The 22,306-nt window shown below is 31.1% G+C and overlaps 4 protein-coding genes across 5 annotated transcripts; 2 read left to right on the top strand and 2 right to left on the bottom strand.

Annotated features, from left to right (window-relative positions):
- The first annotated feature begins 275 nt into the window (after positions 1-275).
- On the top strand, positions 276-1,502 carry LOC105255395 (U6 snRNA-associated Sm-like protein LSm1). Its single transcript, XM_011264654.3, has 3 exons — positions 276-512; positions 982-1,166; positions 1,254-1,502. The coding sequence occupies exons 1-3, from the start codon at positions 455-457 to the stop codon at positions 1,425-1,427; spliced, it is 417 nt and encodes a 138-aa protein (XP_011262956.1). The 5' UTR covers positions 276-454; the 3' UTR covers positions 1,428-1,502.
- A 626-nt stretch (positions 1,503-2,128) lies between these two features.
- LOC105255396 lies at positions 2,129-6,130 on the bottom strand. Of its 2 annotated transcripts, none has more exons than XM_011264656.3 (7): positions 5,602-6,130; positions 5,226-5,392; positions 4,941-5,150; positions 4,495-4,871; positions 4,063-4,422; positions 3,190-3,936; positions 2,129-3,008 (listed from the first exon to the last, which is right to left on the bottom strand). In XM_011264656.3, exons 1-7 carry the CDS (start codon positions 5,724-5,726, stop codon positions 2,289-2,291), a joined length of 2,706 nt encoding a protein of 901 aa, XP_011262958.1. In that variant the 5' UTR covers positions 5,727-6,130; the 3' UTR covers positions 2,129-2,288. The 2 variants fall into 2 exon arrangements, with proteins under 2 accessions (XP_011262958.1, XP_011262957.1); XM_011264655.3 differs by having other exon boundaries at positions 5,226-5,395.
- Positions 6,131-6,251: 121 nt separating this feature from the next.
- On the top strand, positions 6,252-14,530 carry LOC105255398 (telomere length regulation protein TEL2 homolog). The gene is made up of 8 exons (XM_011264657.3): positions 6,252-6,631; positions 9,014-9,093; positions 9,204-9,325; positions 9,553-9,926; positions 10,176-10,386; positions 10,519-11,035; positions 11,205-11,351; positions 11,664-14,530. Exons 1-8 carry the CDS (start codon positions 6,591-6,593, stop codon positions 14,483-14,485), a joined length of 4,314 nt encoding a protein of 1,437 aa, XP_011262959.2. The 5' UTR covers positions 6,252-6,590; the 3' UTR covers positions 14,486-14,530.
- Positions 14,531-19,459: 4,929 nt separating this feature from the next.
- LOC105255399 (nucleolar protein 56) lies at positions 19,460-21,686 on the bottom strand. Its single transcript, XM_011264658.2, has 3 exons — positions 21,575-21,686; positions 20,466-21,031; positions 19,460-20,369 (listed from the first exon to the last, which is right to left on the bottom strand). The coding sequence occupies exons 1-3, from the start codon at positions 21,575-21,577 to the stop codon at positions 19,475-19,477; spliced, it is 1,464 nt and encodes a 487-aa protein (XP_011262960.1). The 5' UTR covers positions 21,578-21,686; the 3' UTR covers positions 19,460-19,474.
- Positions 21,687-22,306: the final 620 nt, after the last annotated feature.

Here is a 22,306-nt window from a genome sequence, read left to right on the forward strand (position 1 = left end):
TCCCGTCCATCCAAAACTGCGTGTCGTGTTATCTGGAATGTTAAAAGGCCATTTCCTCGGCCTTTTAACTGGGATTTATTCGAATTAAAAGCACACAAAACCGCGTCGCACAATATCGGACATGTTGCATCTGCGTCGCGCTTAAACTAACGCGACCGCCATCTGTGAACGAAAAGAATAATCATTAACGCGATAGTCGGTATGTTTGACAGAGGAAGGAATCTTTTACCTTATCGACACTTGTACCTTTTACCGTCGTTGCTTCTTACCATACTTTGGCGAGCGTAAAGTTGTCCATTCGGATCACAGATCTCATGGCACGAGAATAGCGTTGTTTAGACGAGCAACTTGTTTTCCGAAGCCGAGGAAAAAAGAAGTAGAATTATTTTTGGGAGCAAAAATTCATGACAAGTATCTCTGGCGATTTAATTTCATTGTCGACTTACCGAGCAAAATGAATGAAGCCAATGAATTGCCACCAGGAACAGCATCGCTACTCGAAGAACTCGAAAGTATATATTTGATTAGTGTTTACATGTTGCTCTTTATTTAGTTCTACCTCCTTTCTTCGTATTTTCTTACAATTTTTTTTTCACTTGTTCCCAATGTGTTGTATGATCATATTTTTTCTGGAAAATATCCAAATTAATTTATATCAAAATAAAAATTACTTAAATGATAATCACATATATATACAATATACAATCACATATATCACATATAAATACAATAATTTTACAAACTGCAAGAAAACTATATTGAAAAAAAAACAAGATTATAAAATTAGGAAATTGTAAGTTGAAGAATTTACATTCTTTATATTATCAATCATAATTATATATTATTGTAATTTAATGATTTAAATTTTAAAATAAAACTTAAAGCAGTTTTTTTAATACAGTAAGCTATTAAATAAAGGATCTATTCGTATTGTTAAACAAATACTACTTTTCAATTGTACTACATTTACTTCTTATCCAGAAAAACTTATGGTTTTATTGAGAGACGGCAGAACATTAATTGGATATCTTAAAAGTGTCGATCAATTTGCTAATATAGTACTTCAAAGTACCATTGAAAGAATTCATGTCGGTCAAGAGTATGGTGACATTCCAAGAGGTATTTTCATAGTGAGAGGAGAGAATGTTGTACTTTTAGGAGAAATAGTAAGCGTTTTGTGTGTAGAAAACATTTATAATATTGTTGTTACTTATACTTCTACACGATTCTTAATTAATACTTTTATATTACAGGATATAGAAAAGGAAAAAGTCCTACCCTTAAAAAAAGTGACGGTGGATGAAATTTTGGATGCTCAAAGACGTGAACAAGAATCAAAGCAAGAACAGAAAAAACGAATGAATAAAGCTTTGAAAGAGCGAGGTTTTTCATATATACCTGATTTAAGTCACGATGACATGTATTGATATAGTGTTGTTATACTTTTTTTTGTATCATCTCTAATTATTTCATGTTAATTAAATGTAACTACTACATGAGATTCCAGTATAATGTATTATTTTTTTATCAAATGTAATATTATAATTGTAAAACTTCTGAAAAATTTATCTCAGTTATCTTTATATTTATAAAAATTAAAAAATTACAAAATCTAATTAAGGTGTACACGACCTTATATATAGTATAATCATATATTCGTTTTCAATAATATATTGTTTTAATTATAATTATATAAATATCTCATATACATCACACTGTGTAATTTAATTTTTTTTATAAATAAAATTAATACATTCTGCGTGTGATGTGTAAAATGCACATAGAATTTTCATATATTTATAAATCTTATACATTTTAAATAAGATGCGTAAGATTTATATTGTTAAAAAAATTAATTTGATATCAAAATATAGTTATATATATTAAATCATTTAAAATTACAAAATAAAATTAATTTTAAATAATTGTACATGATGTTTATATTTTTTTTTATCAAATTGTAAAGGAAATAAAATTCTTTTAATGTCTTTCTCTCCTGCATTATGAAATAAAAATACATGAAACGAAAATGAAATTTTTTTTAAATGTCTTGCATTATATACATAATAATAGTAATAATTTAACTTGACACATAAATAGAATAAATAATTCATTTACTGTCAAACACTTAATTTATAGATGTATATTTGAAACTATATATAAAGTCGTATTAATAAACTTAAACTATAATGTGGCAATTGTCTTTCCTCTTCTCAAAGTATACAAAACATTGAAATGTATATTTATAATACTTAACGATATATATTAATAACGAGTCTTGTAATAAATTAAAATGATGTCTCTTGAAAGCTATCCTGCATTTTCACAGAATTCATTTCGTCCGATTCATTTCGCGGTCTATTTTTGAATTCTTCATTTGTTGTGCTTTTGACTGCATCTTTCCTCGCGGATCTTTTAGAATCGTTTCGTTGCAAACTGGTCCCTCGTTTTCTCGGAGGAGAAGATTCCTCTATTTTTTCAGTAGAATTATTCGTACTACCGGATGCTATGCCAGAAGTATCAGACTCTGGCTGATTACCATCCAAACAGCACAATAAACTATCGGACAATGTATCATTGTTTAAGATATTTAAGTCGGATTCTGATTGCTCGAAATCTCCTGTTCGCGAGGTAAAACTAAGATCGACAGGACTGGCAGTTAAGACACTTCTCGACAACAAGTATTCTCTAAAAGTACTTGTTATAGACATCGAACTTTGTTGCGTACAAGCGCAACAATTCGCGACAGATTGAACACAATTGTGCTTCTCGAGAGTGTCTACTTTATTATTTTCTTTATTTTCAACATCCTTTATATGAGGCAGCATATTGTCCATGCTGTTGTATGTCTGAGATTCTTCCAAAATAGAAGCGCAATTTATTGTCCCAACCATATCTAGATTCGGTCCACGTAAATTGCAGCTATTGTTGCCAGTGACGAGGTTGCAAAGATTCGAAGTTGAAACTATCATTACTGGTTTTCTGGAGCGCGGAGTCATCATGGTTTCCTATTACAAATTGCAGAATTAGTAATCTATTGTGAGAAGTGTAAACTTATGTATAATTTAAAATTTATATATTAATAATTTTAAAATTATTTTTAATTATATTACATATTATATTATTATATACATATATTTGTATAATTATTATATATATTAATATATCGGGGTTCAAATATTTACGTACTTGCATGGCTTTTGTCATTTTCGTTGCGCTTTGTGTAATTGGACTCATGCTTTTATCATTGTTAGTTATAGGAGTCAAGATATAATCGTTAGTGACCATGCTTCGTCGTAATAAACTCGACGGCGTTGACGTATGAACAGCATACACATTCCTGAATCTGTTCCTTACAATTGGGGATTGTAAATTGCATGCGTTTTCAATACGCGGCTCAACATTCAGAGTAGTTTCGGATGATTTTATACTCGATGTACAAGTTTTTTTAGAGGGAGTTTTTATGTTTGGTGTTGCAGTTAATGCAAGTATAGATTCCGAGTTTTGTGGAACCAATTTATCATCATTCATTAATGAATTATCATTATTATAATTTACATCTTGAGTAGAACACACATTTGATGGTTCATCGAGTTGTCGTGTTAATTTATCAGTATCAGATAGATTATTGTCACTAGTCATTACATTAATTTCTTGTAAACTTGTACTCCAGTTGAGTTCCACCACACTTAAGCTTTGTTTTGCATCATGTTGCATATTTTTTTCATTCAATTCCTCTCTCGTGTTTATAGATTGATTACAAAGCTTCTTTTTTATTTTACAACTTGTTAAAGTCTCATTTTTAAAGTTATCTACACTACTACTCATGTGTTTGGAATGTAGAAGATCGTTAGTTGTATCACAGTTTTCCGTGCTAAATTCATCGTTTGATTTGCTAAGAAGCATTCTTGCCGGAAGCAACGAGTCTTCTAGTTTCTGTATGATACATGCAAATATTAGACAAGAAGAATAAACATGCTATTGTTAAAAAGACACAACAATAATAATAATAATATACATTAAAGAATTGTTTAGGAAAATACAGATTGTAAAGCAACTCACCGTTGATAATATATTCTCTTCGCTGCTCGATCTAGTGATATTGCATCCGATATTATTGTCAATGCACTTCTTGTGACCTAAGATCTTTTTTTGAAAAATATGTTTCTTGATGGAATCTCCGAGACTCTTGGTTTTGCAGTTCTTTACATGCCTAGGTGTACCTTGTCCATTTTCCTTGTTAAATTGTTTCACAAGTCGCCGTTTTTTGGCCGATTCCGGCATAGCTTGTATATGAGCATAGAGCTGAGCCAAAGCTGCCTGTGTATCTTGTGTAGAATTTGCTTTTGCTGTTAATTTACGATCGACAAAACTGAATACAGTGTGCGCTGTACCAGTTGTATCTGGTACCGACTCGTTCAACTGCAATTATAAATATTTTATCATATTGAATAAGACGACATGGTAAAGTATTACTTTAAATTTGAAATTTACATCGGTCTTTTTAGGGCTCAACAATTTTCTTTCTTGCTCCACCCAGTAGGCTCTTATATCTGTAGCCAATTTCGGTGGAATCTCGAATAATTCCGTACCTTTTCTAATCATAAATGCAACTAGGCACGACAGATTCTGGGAATTGATATGCAAGGCTTCAGGTGACAATTTTCGTGGACATAATAAATGTGGAGTAAAGAGAGTGGCCAATGTATCGCTATTCATTTTGTTACTATGTTCGTAACTTGCTGTCTTATTTAATAAAATAAGAATAGCTTTTAACAAAATTCTATTAGGAGGTGGTAAAAGCAGCAGAAGTAGTTGTAGAGAACTCGATAATCTCGCATCATTTGTCTTTGCATCCAAACTGCATAATTCTGCAAATAATTTGTGTATAAATATAATACATGTAATGCATATAAGCAAAACAATATGTTCCTATATACCAGCTATCTGGCAATGCGCTGGATAATGTAAATCTGTCAGAAGAGGCTCCGACAACTCTGCTAAAAATCCTTTTAACACAGAGGCACAATCGTGTACGCTAAATCGACCATCGTCGAGATCCAAAGGTACACCTTGAGACATAGCTGTTTTTAAATCTTGTTGCCTGGTTAACTTTCCAGTACGTCGAAATATTCCCTCTTGTACAATATCTACAAGATGACATTTATGAGAAGAGAAATACGTTAAAAAATCTATTACATTCTTTATTATTTATACTTTCTTACTTTCTTCTTTAGACAAATAATCTATCAATTGGGTTACGTGACTTATACTATCCTCAGATAATGTAACACCTTCTGTACCCTTTTCCAAGTTTACCAAAGATTTAGGCTTCTTGGTGAAGTTCAGAAGACCCCATTTTTTCAGTCTCGCTTTCTCTGTAATACCATCGCTGCTAAAAAAAAAAAGTTATTAGAACGATATATTTGTAAATTACCACGATTAACGAGGTAATGATCGAGGATTAAAACGATGAAACACGGGGTGAAATACAAATTTAATTCTATTTATTAGAAGCTCGATGTTTCAACGGTACGTCAAAGTTGCGCGGACAGGAATCCGAAACGGAAATACAATCGAGAGATTCGGGGCATAACTTACTCCTCCGTATTAAGATCCAATTCGAAGGATAGGTGCATCTTTACGAGCGTGTGGAATTGTTCGGGATTGACCTTTCGCATTCTAAACGCCAGCTTCCCGTCCACCCCGTCGTTGAAATCTGCCATCGTCGATTAATAGCGGCTCGTATTATGTATACAAAAATTTAAACGCGCTCCTACATGTTGAATCGGACGTCGGCAGTGATGCCACATTTCGGAAACCGCCAACAGTCACGACTCACGGGATATCTAGACGCGAATACGTACTTCGAAAAGCGTCCCATCTAGGGAACTTCGAGCTGTCACTTTCTCTCTTTTCCTCTCAATGTCCGAACGAATCTGCCGATTCTCCTCGTGTTCTTCAGAATTTTTCGCATCGTAAAATGAGATATTTACAAATGTGAGTCTATGGGTTTTCGAGCACTGGGGAGAAAGAGAGCGCGAAATTAAAAAGTGCAAGAACAAGAGCGCAGAAGAACAGATCTCTCTTCCATTCAGTATGAGCGGGAAATTATCTGGGAGTCAATTGTGCATCACATTGTTAAGTGAAAATTACAAAAGTGAACAAATTTACTAGATATTGACTAATAATATTATAAATATTCTAGTACATTTGCTCTTTGTAATTTTCACCAAGCTGTGTGATACACAATCGATACCCCTGCTCCTTGCCACTTTAGATAAAGAAAAAGATAAAGAAGACCTCTCTTCCATCGCGCATAATCGATGGCGTAGAAAGAAAAAAAAAAGAAAAAATTACTACGCCGCACAATATCGTGGCGATGGGAGACACCTGTGACCGCCGCGGGATGTCTGTAAACGTGGAAGGGATAACATGGCTACTGCCTGGTGACGTTCCGTTCGGCCGTCGCGGTATCAGATGCTCCGAAAAACATCTGGCGACAGTTTAGCTGCGTGCTGCCGATAGCGTTCCACCGTGAGAGGATATCACGCGAGGGGAAACATCCGAAGACACAACCTCGTGCAACCATGATGAACATGTGGAAAGTGCGGGAGCTGATGGACAAGGCGTAAGTCGTTGGTCGAGGGTGCGCGATATAACCTTGCTTTGGGCTTTTTTTCCAGCGCATTCCGTCTCATTTCCCGCCCGCGATCCCTCGTCTCTTCTCGTTCGCGCGATCGTGCAAACGTCAAAGATCGCGCTTCGTCCCGGTGCGATAGTAAAATCACGGGGAATATGTCACGCGCGATTCTTATCGCGGGAAGGAACGAGGGAGACACGCGGACAAGTTGGTCGATTACATCAATCGTTGGCGCGAGAGTGTGTAATCGCTTTCTTTATGCCTCGTTGAGGAGTGGAGAGGAGGAGGAGAGAGGGAGAGACTCGTAAAACTGGAACGGCGTGAATAATTTTATGGCGCGACCTTGAGGTTCGATAATGAGTAACACATAGGCGACGCAAAGTGATAAAACGATCTCTCAAAAACAATCCTGTATTGATGATCTTAATGACAGAGGGCGAGATTTTCTCCCTTTGAGGGAATCGCGTTTCAGGTGCGCGTGTACTTACCTTGTCGACGCTCCTATAAATGTGTTTCGAAATATCTGTCCAACTTTCTCATGTCGCTTCAATTTTATACTTTCTTATACTTGTAATCTCTTAATGTTTAACCAAGATTAAAGTTGAAGTGCTCGATCATCGTCGAATAAAAATCGTAAGAATTATATATAGTTATATAGTAACATTGAACACTGAAAAATTGTATCCCGAATATTTCTGCGTCTCTTTTGATCGAATTATTTGCTCCTGATATTTTGTTAATATTAAAAAGTCGTAAATTTAATTTTCTCCCAAAATCTTTATATTTTCAACTTGTTTTAATTTACTCTTCGTGTCTCGTTTATATCAAATTATATTCTATTATTTTGACGATTTGTCAAAAATGTCAAGACACGTGTCACGATCTCTTCTGTGTTCAAATATTATTATATATATTCTCCTGATGTCTATTATGCACTAGAGAAGCTCAATCGCACGATACGTGATTCCAATCCGTATTGTTTGTATGCATGTATGTGTGTATATATGTGTATGTGAATGTCCGTTTAGAATTACGAAGGTATTCGATTCGCCTACTCTTTCATTCTTCTTATCGGTTTTATTAGCTTCCGCGCTATTTAAGGATTGTTTTAAAAAAGATTTGACAGTTGATTTTTTATTTCAATAAAATCATTAAAAATTAAACGACTATTGTATGATTAATTTGAATAATTATTTTTGTAAACGAAATACTTTTTAAATTGGCCAAAAACAAATGATTGAAATATGAAATGCTCTTTAAATTTGCCAAAAACGAATGATTGAATGAAGTTTTATTGTAAGAAGATTTTTATTTTAAATAGCTTGTATTAATAATAAATTTGGATAAAATATATTTTTTTGTTTAAAGAAATATTAATTGAAATTATTAATGTGTTTCTGAAAATTTAACGATGATTATATCGTTGATTAATATTTATGATATTTTTGAAGTAAAATATCGTCAATTAATATTTATAAGATATTTTTATTTATTTTGGAGACGAAAAAGTAATAATAATATTTAAATAATACTTTTGAAACGATAAATTAATTATAACTATTAATTTTATTTTTGTTTGAAAGGATTAAAAATGGAACTAGCCAATTAACACTCTTAATAAATTAATGTTAAATTTACGAGTTTTTAAAATAAAAATATTGTTAATTAATATTTATAATATTTTTGAGACGAAAAAGTAATAATAATTAAAATAATACTTTTAAAACGATAAATTAATTATATCTCTTAATTTTATTTTTGTTTGAAAGGATTAAAAATGGAAACTAGCCAATTAACACTCTTAATAAATTAATGTTAAATTTACGAGTTTCGAAATTATCAGCTGGATGCGTAATAAGTCACGTGAAATACACCGCAAAGCTACTTAATGACTTTAAGCTGTAATCATTTACGTAATTCACGGCTGTGTGCACTTTTGTTGCGGCATTGTATACATGTATGTATGCGCAAATGTTTGTTTGTAGGCTAAAAGTAAGATAAACGAGAAAGAGAAAGAAAAGCTATAGCACGCGCTATATTTAATTGTTCCTCATAAATGTAATGACATTGATAATTATGGGAACATTGTTAAGCAATTCTTTTCCACATCGTGTGATTCCGTTAAAAGTTATTTGAACAAACGATATATATATCCTTTACAATGATTAGCAAAAGGCTTAGCAAACGGCTTTATCAGGCTCTTTTACAGAAATAATTACTGTTGATTAAGTCGCGTTGCACGATGAACGAATAGAAATATTATTACACTAATGTAATTTAGCACTTTATCTATGATCATATATGTAACTCTGCATATTGCAAATTATGCGTGCAGAGTACATTGCAATATAAAATTGCATTTGTGTATAGGACCAACGTTGTAATGAATTACACGGAAACAGAGGCCAAAGTTCGGGAAGCAACCAATGATGACGCATGGGGTCCCACAGGTATCATAATGATAATGTTTAAAGATATAACTTAATTTCATATAAAAATATGATTTGAAAAATAACTTGAGAAATTAATTATCTAATCGAATTGCTTGCATTTGTTTAAGGAGCAATGATGCAAGAACTAGCTCAAGCAACGTTCACGTACGAGCAATTTCCAGAGGTAATGTCCATGCTCTGGAAAAGGATGTTGCAAGAGAATAAACGAAATTGGCGACGAACGTATAAGGTATGATTGTTTTTTTTTACATTACATTATACAAGATTTTCATATATAAGAGGTCACAATTCACCTTAAAATAAATACTTTGCTATATAAAGATGCAGAGAGAGAAGAAGAAATTGTTATTATATATTATAAATTAGTAAATAAAATAATTATTCACAAATATGTATGTGAATAAACGCGCATTTTACTATTTTATCAATACTAATTTCAATTCCTTTCTTTTACAGTCATTACTCCTTCTTAATTATTTAGTTCGTAATGGCTCGGAAAGGGTCGTCACATCCTCACGTGAACACATCTATGATCTCAGATCTTTAGAAAATTATACATGCATTGATGAGTTTGGAAAAGATCAAGGAATAAATATTAGACATAAAGTTAGGGAATTGATTGATTTTATTCAAGATGATGATAAACTTAGGGAAGAAAGGAAGAAAGCTAAGAAAAATAAAGATAAGTACGTCGGTTTATCGAGCGAAGCGATGGGAATGAGATTTGGGGGTGGTGACAGATGGATGGATAATCCTAAATGGAAATCTAGTGCAGAAACATACAACGACTGGGACAATCGCGGAAAAGGATTTGAAGATACAAATAATAGGTATGTATATTTAATGTTTGCAGCTTCTTGTTTAAGAATTACTATTTGTTACGTCTTTATCTATTGTTAATATTTGAATATTTTGTTATAGCTTTATATTAAAAATTTAAGTTTTGAGATATGTATGGAACAAGCAATCAAATATTTATTATTAATTTAGTGATAATTTTATTTATCCTCACATTTTATATCTTTTTTTTTTGTTTCATTAAACATATGTATTTTAAAACGGTCATTTTTATTTTATAGTGATGATGGTGAAAGAGAAGACTCGGACAATGATACGAGCCCAAAGAAAAGTGGTAGAGAATATAGAGATACATTGGACAATATCAATCAAATTGGTAAAACTGCTCAAATATCTATTCCTTCTACAAATACATCTCCAGCGCGAACAACGAGATCTATTAAGAAAGTAGATCTTGGAGCAGCAGCAAATTATGGAAAAGAGCAATCTAATGTAAATTAATGAAAATTTCGCTTTGCTATTGCAAAATATTATTTTATCAATTTTTTCTTTCAATCTTTTGCTCTACAAATAATAATGTTTCAATTATTATGTAATTACATTTCAATTTCTTTTTATTTACAGAATAGTATACCGATACAACAAAGTAATAATTTATCATCGCCAACAAATAAACAGAAGACCAAAAACGATATATTAAATGATATTTTTGAATCGCAAAGTGACAATAGCCGACTAGATGATGATGATTTCAACCCAAGAGCAAATGCTCAGTCTTTCGCTCAACCACAGAATGCAAATTTAGATTTCGGTGATTTTACTAGTGCATTTAATAATCCCGCGGTTAAAACGAAGGATAGCAACGATGAGTTCGCCGATTTTACGTCTGCCTTTAGTAATGTCGCTATATCTAATCCCCCGAGTCAGCCACAAACACAAATCAATTTGATGGGTGTAGCAATACCAACTGTGAATAATTCTACGACGAATAATGCGAACATCGGTAATGCAATGTATACCAATACAATGCAAACAACAGGCACAATAGCTGGAACCACTGTTATGCAAAATCCTAAAACCAACGATTTATTTGATTCTTTACCGCAAGGTGTGAATAATCAAATAACAAATAACAATACAGGTAGGATCATACATTTGCTACAAGTATTTTGAAATTTAATTTGACAATTAAGATTTTCATATAAAACATTTATATTATTATTTTATTAATATGGATTAATGATTAATATGGAAACATTATTATTAATATGGAAAGATGATGTATTATATGTATTATTCTTTTTATATAGTGACTTCAAACACGGACCTTTTGTCGGATTTAGATAGTTTAAATACCCCATCCCTGAGGTTATCCGATGATCGAATAAACAACCCTAACAATACAAACATCTTCATGGGAATGAGTAACGCGCCTTCCAACACTGTCAATTACGCAGGTGATTGTATAGAATTAAAAAAAACTTCTATCATTTCATTTAATGATATTCTACAGTTACATATAACACATACATACACAATATTTACATAACATGATGATGAGATGCATTAAAACATTATTGGGATATTGGAATTTTGGGATTTCTAAACTATTCTAAACTTCACTAGTTATCCATTAACTCTATTTGTAAGAAATGAGAAATTTTAAATCGCTGTTGCATGCGTTTTCGTAAATGAAACCAGTGTGTGAAATATATATTCCCTAAATTTGATGCTAATATAATTCCCCCAAGATAGTCCTTTCCTTGCAGCCTATAAAAACGAAGAGAATGTGGCGTCGACTGAGAGTCTCTCGAATAACGCCGCCAATCAGTTATTGGAAGTATTATGTACCATGTGCAATATTAAAAGTTCCATCGATTTGGAGAAAATAAGATCGTCCATCTTGAACTATATCAGATTTTTACCGGGGCCTGTTACTGCTCAAAAATATAGCGGTCTTGATTCCAATGCAAAACTGGATACTGTATTATATGGACGAATCTTGGAAGAGATAATTGATAAATTCGATCGTGATTGGCCGTTAAAAGATAAAAACTTGGATCCTTTGATCGAGAAATTGATAATCATCGATGGTGCAACGGTTTTCATGCTATGGGAGTCTTTGAGGGCTTTAACTACAGCTTTAAACGAAACCAAGGACGAAAGAAAAATTGGTGTTATTTCTGTACTACTGGAAAATCTGTTGAAAAGCGACGCGATATTTTCAGGAATAGTGGACGCATGTAGATACGAAGTACAATCTTACATGCAAGAGGAAGAACTAGACCAGGCTTGGTCAAATATAACACAAATTTTAGTTTCCTTGCCCAATCGCGTGTCTAACAAATTGCAGTTTGACACACCTAAATCATATACACCGCAAATTTACGTGAAAATGCTCTGTTTTCACATATTTCGCGCGATATCTTTTGTCAATGATGGATTATGCAAATGTAACATTGAACCAAGAACAATTGCGCTTTCATCTTTAATCAGCAAGATTGTAATTAGCTTAAAACCGGTTAATTTTATCTACTTTGTTGATATTTTAGAGGAATGGTGTTTTGAAAATAAAAAAAACGAGCGACGTTTGATTGAAAATATATTTCGCGAATTAAATTCGGCCGCCATCGAATATATTGCGACATTATTCTTAAAGCATTGCGATCCAAAACTAGGTGTGCGTTCCGTCTTTGGAAATTTATTAATGGAACAGAATTGGAAATACATTTTAATGACGAAAATTCCTTTAATGCGTTACTACGAAGACGAGAAGTTAATTGTAAACTTAATCTCCTATTTGTCATGCTTTTTAAATGAGAATATTTTATCGGAGTTACTGATCAAGCTCTTGGAAGTGTGGAGTGACGGGAGTATCTTGAATCATGCACCCGTGGAACAGCACGAGTACATTATAAAATTGATTATTTTATCTATAAAAACATGTAAAGATCGCTTAAAACAAACTGAAAGAGATCAATGTCAGAAATTATTGCTTTCAGGAGTATCTGTTCATCTTGAGTGTACAAATATATCTTTAAGAGCGATGGGTATGATGACCGGTGAAATTTGTATAAATTCCTTATCTACCGCGGATGATGTACCAAAATTAAAATTCGATTACGACAACATGCCCATAAAAGTGTCGAAATTACTCGAGTCTCTAAAAAATCTAAATGCATCAACTGTAGATGCGAAAGAACAATGCGAACGAAGCGGCGAGTTGATTACCGAGAATATCATCTTTGATTCTCTGAGTAGTAGAAAGATTTACGAGCTGGGTATCGAATGCGATATTTTACCCGATCTTGAGAAGAAGCTAATGTATGAAAAAATTGAAGACAGTCCATGTACATTGAAAAACAATTCAATAAAAGCTAATGCAACAAGAAAGAACGAAGCGGGGCAACAGGTGAAACAAGATAGCGAGAACGCTTCAGATCTGGACAGCGATGATGATTTAGTTCCTTACGATATGAATGACGATAAACCGTTCAAGAAAGAACGGCCGATGTATCTACGAGATGTGCGCGACAATTTAACGGACGAACGAACCATTTCCGATCCCGATATCTTCTCCGAATCCTTATCGGTCTGTGAAGAACTGATATTAGCACAGCTATCGAACGATGATGTATCCTTTGCTATAGAACTCTTGCAACTTCTCGCCACGTTGAGACAACATTGTTACGTCGAGAACTTCGAACTTGTGATTTTTAAATCTTGCGTAGCAATTGTGACCGTGTATCCGAAAGAATGCGCCGAGTTTCTGTGTAAAGAGTTTTACGAAGACGTCGCGAAGTATTCGCTTAATCAGCGCTTACTGTTTTTGGATATACTAGCAGAATCTGCCAAGCAGTTATCAAAAATCCATATTGATGATGCAAATAACGTCGAAGTTGATACGACAATTAAGGAGAAACGAATTCCGAGCCGTATATCGCTCTTTATGGATGCAGAGGAACGTAAGAAACAACAAGTGTGGTACGAGGAAGATATCGACATTGATCTAGAAGTGTCGGAAGAACAATCTATAAACTGGCGGGAAATCGTCGACAAGAGAATTGCGTCACGTACAAGACGATTTGCTCATAATAGCCTCTCAAAAGCTCCCAAAGCGTACATTAATCATTTTGGCAATGTGGTATCATCATTTTTCTATCCGCTTCTACACGGTTTTGGCCGTTACGGTACCTACAAGTTAAAAGTCTTGAAGATTTATACAGATCAAGAGAACATATTATTGTTACGTTTCCTGAAAACATTATCCGCTATAATGTTAGCAGCACAAAATTGCCCATTGGCATCAAAGATGGGCAAGGAAATATTGGAACTTACCTGGACAATAAGGAATCACGAGGAAGCGACAGTGAGATTAGTTGTTACAGAAAATATCGGATCCGTGCTTATCGCGGTGCCAAAAGATGCTATCGTCGATGAATTGTTTGAACCCTTGATGGAAATAAGAGAATGGCTTATATTGTCGCAGAATGTCATCTATGGCGAACACGATGCAAACTGTAGAGCTTTAAATGCAAAAGTGTTGTCCTTCATCAACTCAATTATTGGGTCTACTCTTCATAACACATAGACTAGATTAGAGAGAATAATAATCAATCATTATAATATTAGCAGAAAGAATTCCTTATAATTCATTTTTGCAGTATTATAGTATATATAGTAATCGTTAATTATAAATTTATTTATATATGTATGTGTGTTTATATATATATTTCTTTTTTTAGAATTAATCTTAAATTACAATAAAAAGATTATATTATGTAAAATTGACAATTTAAAAAAAAGGTGTAATTAAAATGAAAATAAAGGCTAATAAATTATTATAATGTGACTTTAAAAATTGATAATTTTATCAATATAATAAATAATACACATATATCATTAACAGTATTGAAAGAATTTAAATTCCATGAGGTAAAATGTTCAATTTATTTACATAAATTTATTTTACATAAAATGTGTTTATTATGATTATTTTCATTTATATTTGTCATATAATACATACATTATACTGAATTTTAATACAATACATTTATTACATAATATACAAATTGTAATAGATGAATAAAATGAGACTATATTTTTTACTTGTGTAACTTTTCATTAAAACACAAATTTTTATACACGATTTTATAAAACACGACATGTACGAGTCTATATAATTATAATGTATATATTATGAACTAAAAGTAGTGTCATATTTAGGAACGATTGGATTGTCACCTGTTACAAATCTTCTTCCACCTACATCTACAAATATCAAAAATCAAACATCTAGCAATATACCCTCTACGCAAGTTGGCTCAACTTGGGCTGGTTCGGGATTGAATATCGATCTCGATAACATAATGGGTAGTAAAGCGAAACAAGCTGGTCCAGCACCAACAATGAACCAATTGGCAAGCAATAGCCCACAACACCAAATCAGGATAACACGTAAGTCATTCTTTAATTCTGTTGCAAAAGATTTATTTTTCTGTAGTTTTAATAAATTTATTGACCTATAATAAACAATATAGTGTGGCATTTTTTAATAAAACATGATTTTTACTTTGCTATTAGTCACTTCAATAATTGCATATAATAAATTAGCCATTGTAATTTGAATGTGTCTCACTGATTTGGTATACAAAAATGTGTGTTGAGAAATTATATGCTCATAGCACCAGGAATGGGATATGTATCACCAATGCAACCATCACAGAATCAACAGCAGCAGCCCAATGTGACGTTCTTTCCTGCATTCCAATAAAGGATTATCAGGATGAGATAAAGTATCATAGCGCAATATATGTGTGCAAAGATTTTAATAAATCAAAATTTTATTTTGTTGTTAAATTACTTATTTTAATGTGTATTTGATTGAAAAGATAATTTTAAAATTTTCACTTAAATTAATTCTTCTTTAAAGTTATACAAATTTCAATATATCAGATGATTATATATATATATATAATATTTTGTTATGGTTTATAGAATGCTCAGCATATGATTTAAGAAATGTGTATTACTTATTTTGAAGAATTAACTCAATGCAAAAGGATAAAATAAATTAGAGAATTTACGTTGATTACTTTATAATTCTGATTTGTATAAATGAAATCATTCAATATTATACAGGTTCTTAAAAATTAGAACTTGTATAAAAACGATATACATAGGCGATAAAAAGAAAAAAGATACATAAATACAAATGATATACAATAATAATGAATAATATATAAAGATATCGATCGTTGTTTTTCTCAATTATTATAAGGCAATCTGATACATACATATATAGTCTGAGCCAATAATTACGCGTTAAAATGTGAAAGCAACGATAAGTAGCATTCCTAAAACTCATAAATACGTGTAATTTCAATAATATGCGACGTTATTGCTTGTAAATTACGCGGGAACAAATTTGGCAAGATTTATCACTGTGTGTATTTTATACATAATGTATATTAATCTCTCTCTTTTGGAGGAATCGGGATTATGCCTTATTATAATAAAAATGTATTATAAAAATATATATACATACTCGAAAAAGAGCATAATCTGATTAAAAATGCATTGACTTATCATCACGTGTACATTGTCTGGAACATGGTTGCGATGAATGAAAATGTTGATGCTTTTGTAATATTAAAACTATAAAAGACACAATTGCAGTAGTCTTTTAAAGACATGTATGTAAAATGACATTTTGGCAGCTGACATAGAAGTTATAGGAAGAGAAAGAATGAATCATTAATGGATATTAATAAGTGCTTCCCTTTTTGTTACTATGACAGGAAAAACTACAATTATAATACGCTCTTTCTCTCTCGTCATAAGGGCTGTAGATAGAAATTGATATTTTTAGCATTTATTTTATAGTAAATCTGAATTTTTTGAATCTATGCACAACATCGACATGAGAAAACTTTCATGCTCGATTCAACATCAATATTGCATATGCGATCCATTGTAAATTGTTTAAGGGTTCGTTAATTGTGTAAATTAAAAGAAATTAATATTTACTATATATTACATGATATTATACGATTATCGTAAGTCGGGCAGCGAAGCATCATTAGCATTTGATTATATTACTTACTAACAATGAAATGCATATCCTTCGACATAAATGTTTATGGAATTATTATCACATCATAATTAATTGTAAGCAGTAATCATTACTACATTATTGTGTTATACATATAATCACGTGTTCACATCACAACCGTTTTTCTTAGATTAGTTTATCTTTGCTACATGATATTGAAATATTTTACTTGTTACAGAAATTGATATATACAAAAATTATAGATTGCCTGAATTATTATTTATTATATATATATATATATATATATATATATATATATATATATGTATATATATATTGAAAAAAAGAAAGATATTTATCTCTCATCACTTCTCAACATATTGATACAAAAATTACAAGTTGAAATTATTTCAAGTTCAGTGGCAAAGTTAAGTATTATACTCGTACACACGAATATATTCTTTACAAAATTACATAGTATTAGTGTATCAAAATTAGATCCCAGAAGCAATTGATTTTATAAATACAAAAAAAAAAGCATCATGTCGAATAATTATTTAATTGTTTCGCTCTGTAAAGTTAGCTCAAAGAAATCATATTCTCTAATCAGAGAAAGGGAAGAGCTTTCGCGCGAGTACCAGAGACTGAACTACATATGTAAAGGCAAGTGGTCTTTTACATTTTCCATTATTTGAGCATTTTATATGAGGCAAGATGTTCAACACATAGGCAGGGATATATTTTTCAAATGTGAAAATATATTGTATAAATATATAAGAGAAAAATCGTTTTAGTCAATTCGCAAGTTAGAGGATCATCAGCCGATTATTATGACAAAGTGTTATACAGGGATACACATGTACAGTTTAGTGTTATAAAACCCTTTGTAAAACTCAAAGTTAACACAATTCGCGCGACATCGCACCTATTGAAATTAATTTTCTTTTTGCTAATGATTTTTCAATATGTTGCGCAACAATTATGTTATTATTCCTTGTTATCTTATTTACGCGCGATAATATTGTTTATGTTAGACTGATTGAATGCGAATGTCATTATCTATTTTTGTTAGATATTGATTTTATGAATCTGACATTTATTTCATATGACTATGTTATAAATTATTTAAAAAAAATTTGGTTAAAAGTTAAAGTGAAGATAAGAATTTAACTATGAAAGGTCCCTTTAATATACCTGTATATTTTAATCGACAAATATCTTATGTAATAAACGTTTGAAAATTTATGTTTTATACTAATACATATCAATATTAATCGCGCGTATAAAATATATATAACATTTCAAATGAAATTTATATTTGGTTAAGCATTTATTAATCCTCGAATGTGAATTATAGCAAAGTAATATAATGCTTAGTATTTATATGCGATCCGATATTTAAATAGCTCAGTTGTTGATTTTTGAGACTCTGACTTGGCTAGACCTAATAATTTTATTGTAATTATTGTTTAGATATTTATATATCTACTTTATATATATACAGACTTATCGTTATTAAATGGTAATTGGTGCTGGTGTTAACACTGAATATTAATGGTAGCATCATTTATCTTTTCATTAGTATGATTACCTCTCTACCTATTCCTTTCTATTCTAGTAAAAACAATTGGAATAAAATTTTTTATCGACTATTTTTACCTCTCAGTTTAGTCATTTTATTATTTTGTATATATTATATGATTGGTCTCAATTACTTGTTATTATATTATTTTATGATTTTAGTAATTAAATTCAATGCAATGTCGTATATCCTTGCAGATTCATGTATATTTTCCTCAATATAAAAAATAATGCTATATCTCTTTAGAAATGGTTTATTAACAAAATACATTTTCGTATAATCTCGTTTTATGATATCAAAAGACGGATACATTTATATTTGCAAGAATCTGTAGAGGATACACACAATTAATGCTAAATAACAAACACAAATAATGTTGCAAAGTTTTTATTTCCTTCCTATAATCATATTGGTTCATGACAAAAGCAAGAAATCATGTAAATTTCATTTCATTTCTTGGAAAATACATGTAAATAAATTTTTATACTATGGGAAAACAGGATCTTTAACAAAATTATCTGTATATATATATATTATTGAATTTTGATGAATTTAAGAAACAATTCTTGAAGAATCTATTCTCTACAGATTTATATATTAATGCCATTAGAATTGTTTATTTATACATAAATAATCTGTAGAGAATAGTATCTGCCAATGTTAAACATTATTAAATAGGGGCATATAAAAAATAATTTTTTTTCCTTACGTATTTTCCAAGAAAATAATTCACACTTTCTCACTTGATATCATGATATGATGTCAATGAAAGATCAGTAATACCAAGAAATTTTACTTTATATAGAAAACTTATTAGTTCTCCTTATAAAGTAAAAAACCTATAGAAATATTTTCAAATAAGTTTATAAAAAGATATTTATAATTTTATCTTAATTTTAAATGATATATATCTATATATATATATATAGAAGAGAAACAAATTTTTATTCATCAACGTGTTTCGATTTTTTTTTCTTTTTCTTTTTCTGTAAAGATGTATCCACTTCTGCTTCGCCGTTTTCAATATGTCCATTTTCCTGGCCATTTTCGAGCACTTTGCTTTTTCTCTTTTTCTTTTTTTCTTTCTTCTCTTTTTCCATAGTAGCCAACATATGTGCTGTTTCTTCTAATGCTTCTCTCATCACGTCTACATTTTTCTTTGGTTCCTTACCAGTTGTAAAATACACTAATCTGTCTTCTACTTGCTGTCGTAATTTTTCACCAAATACTTTCAATGGTGTTTCAGTGAAACAGTCAATTCTAGAAGCAATGGAGCATTTATTCGCCAGAAATCTTGCGATTCGACCTCTATTTTTGGTACCAGCACGACCAATAAATGTGGAATGGAACAAAAGTCCATATTTTGGAGTATTTGCTTTACCACGGCTTTTTAATGCTCTGAATAGAGCTTTTTCTGCTCCCAATATTTGAACAGTAGAGGCTGGAACCTTTGCTAAATTAGTTAGTGATCCAGCGTGTGCTATTAATCTGGCGCCGACTTGATCTCCGATTAAAGAAGCTAGATTTGGTGCCACTCCTTCCATTTTTGATGTTAAATATCTAGACATTTTCTTTCTATAGTCTACTAATGCGATAACACGTTTAGCAAACTGTTGAACATTCATCAAATCGGTCACATTTATATCCATTCCCATGGATGACTTGGCTGCATTGACGATCATCTTTGCTTTTGCATCATCCATAACAACTTCTTCTAATGCAGATATTTTATCGTCCGTTAATTCTTTTCTGTTTTGTAACACTTGTGCTACCCTTGCATACATATAATTTTCTGGAACTATCTTTGCAAGTTCTGGGAAGTGATAGCTATACCATTCACTAGAATCAAAACAAAGATAAAAGTTACTTTCTACTATTTTATACGAGTTTATTTATTTCCAACATATTCAAATATAAAAAAAATATTATACATACCGTATACGCATGCTGAAGGTATTAATATCTTTGTCTAATTGATCCAGCAAAGTTATGCTCTGTATGATCATATTATCTACTCGATTCACATTGAATTTAACTTTAGCTCTTGAGTAACTATGTCCAAGACCTTTTTGCGCAGTTATTGAATCTTCAGAAGTAAAGCCTTTCACGAAATGATGAAAATGATATCTTATTCCTCTAATGATCTCAGGGACAGCATTGAGATGATCGCATTTTATATTTAAAGTTTCAGTGATACTAGCGCCGAGTTTAGGATCTGCAACACCAAGGATGCTATCCTTGGTGAATTCATGAGAGGAAGAATCTAAAAAAAGTTTCAGGTGCTCCGAGACAATCCCTTCGGAAATATTGTTGATATTTTCAAGAGCAGCCAGTCCTGACTTGAAAGGTGCAAATCCAACGAGTTTCACGACATTACGGAAAAGCGATAGATCTGTTATAGATTGTTCCACTTGAGGTAATAACATTCCAATCTCTTCGAATTCTTTAACACGAAATAGAGCATATCCACTGGCATGTTCAAACAGAATGAAGAGCTTCGACTGTAAAGCAAAAAATTGACTTTAGTAATACTTTATAAGATATTTATTTTTTTTTATTCTACATGCTAATATGAACATTCTAGAAAAAATCCACCTTAATTTCAATGTTTTACAAATGTAACATTTATGATTTTTGTTTTATTCCATCGTTATTTTTTATATTGTTGTATAATTATTTTTCTCTTTTAATTAATAAATAAATTAATAAAATAAATATCACACATATATGAACACAATGAAACTTGTTCATTTCGATTAAAGGTTAGAATCGTAATTTGTAAATAACAATCAATTTTGGAATAATGATTATCTTAAATATAGCCGAAATTACAATCTAATAAATACGTGTCTTAATTTTGGACCTACAGACTGATAATGTACGCGAAATTTATATAATATCCGTGTAAAATTCAATTCGTGGCCACATGCTTGTGTATCGACACGATGTAACATGTAATCAACATAACTTAATGTATTAAATAGAAAAAATATAATTCGAAACGGATTGTCAAATTATTACATAACGTAAAAGTTGTCACTTACCATTTTGTAATAATTCTATATCTTTGTATTTTGTATTTTACAAAGATTTTATTTTCTTATCCAAGTCAGAGAGAAGCAAGCATATCCAAGCTTATCATCCAGCTAGAACGGATGTGAAATGTGAAATAGCACGTTCAGTCACAGATGGCGTGGGCATGTGAATAATGAATGTGACGTACTTCCTGTTATTTAAAACAATTTATTTACATCTTACAGATATTGATATCGAGCTAAAAAAATATCGCATATATAAATGTATTAATTATTTTAAAAACCATTGATATTGAAATGAATAATAATAATTATATCGATTTCGATAAAACAAGAAGCAAAAAAAGCTTTACAATAGTCTCAGAATTTTTTTATTGTGTGATTTTAATTGAACAATTTTGTTAAACATTATAAAAAAGTGATTTAGGACTTTTCATTCAGATTCATTTTTCATTCTGAAATATATTTTCATTCAATATATAATGGGCGAGATTTATTACACGGCGAGATTAGATACACCTTATATAATATTACACAAAATAGAAACATTTTTTTAAATGTATAGACGCTTCTTTATTTTAATACTTTTTATTTTTCGTGAATAATATGTTTATACTTTATTGTTTACGATATGTTTTCTTTGCTGTTTGTTAATCTATTGATACTAAAGGTCTTGATCCAGTATCCATGACATGTAAAATGATTCCCGACAATAATCGAATCGCTTTTAGATTTTATGTA

This window comes from Camponotus floridanus, unplaced genomic scaffold (assembly GCF_003227725.1).
Source record: "Camponotus floridanus strain SB8 unplaced genomic scaffold, Cflo_v7.5 scaffold16, whole genome shotgun sequence".
In the NCBI taxonomy this organism is placed as follows: Eukaryota; Metazoa; Arthropoda; class Insecta; order Hymenoptera; family Formicidae; genus Camponotus; species Camponotus floridanus.

Bases quoted from the DNA above. Each gene is read 5' to 3' on its own strand.
- LOC105255395 (XM_011264654.3), top strand. From the start codon at position 455: ATGAATGAAGCCAATGAATTGCCACCAGGAACAGCATCGCTACTCGAA. The intron at 513-981 runs GTATATATTTGA...CTTCTTATCCAG, and splicing joins GCTACTCGAAGAACTCGAAA to AAAAACTTATGGTTTTATTG. The intron at 1,167-1,253 runs GTAAGCGTTTTG...TTTATATTACAG, and splicing joins TTGTACTTTTAGGAGAAATA to GATATAGAAAAGGAAAAAGT.
- LOC105255396 (XM_011264655.3), bottom strand. From the start codon at position 5,726: ATGGCAGATTTCAACGACGGGGTGGACGGGAAGCTGGCGTTTAGAATG. The intron at 5,151-5,225 runs GTAAGAAAGTAT...GTCATCTTGTAG, and splicing joins TTATTTGTCTAAAGAAGAAA to ATATTGTACAAGAGGGAATA. The intron at 4,423-4,494 runs GTAAATTTCAAA...TTATAATTGCAG, and splicing joins TGAGCCCTAAAAAGACCGAT to TTGAACGAGTCGGTACCAGA.
- LOC105255398 (XM_011264657.3), top strand. From the start codon at position 6,591: ATGATGAACATGTGGAAAGTGCGGGAGCTGATGGACAAGGC. The intron at 11,036-11,204 runs GTAGGATCATAC...CTTTTTATATAG, and splicing joins AATAACAAATAACAATACAG to TGACTTCAAACACGGACCTT. The intron at 11,352-11,663 runs GTGATTGTATAG...CTTTCCTTGCAG, and splicing joins CAACACTGTCAATTACGCAG to CCTATAAAAACGAAGAGAAT.
- LOC105255399 (XM_011264658.2), bottom strand. The intron at 20,370-20,465 runs GTATGTATAATA...TTTTGATTCTAG, and splicing joins ACCTTCAGCATGCGTATACG to TGAATGGTATAGCTATCACT.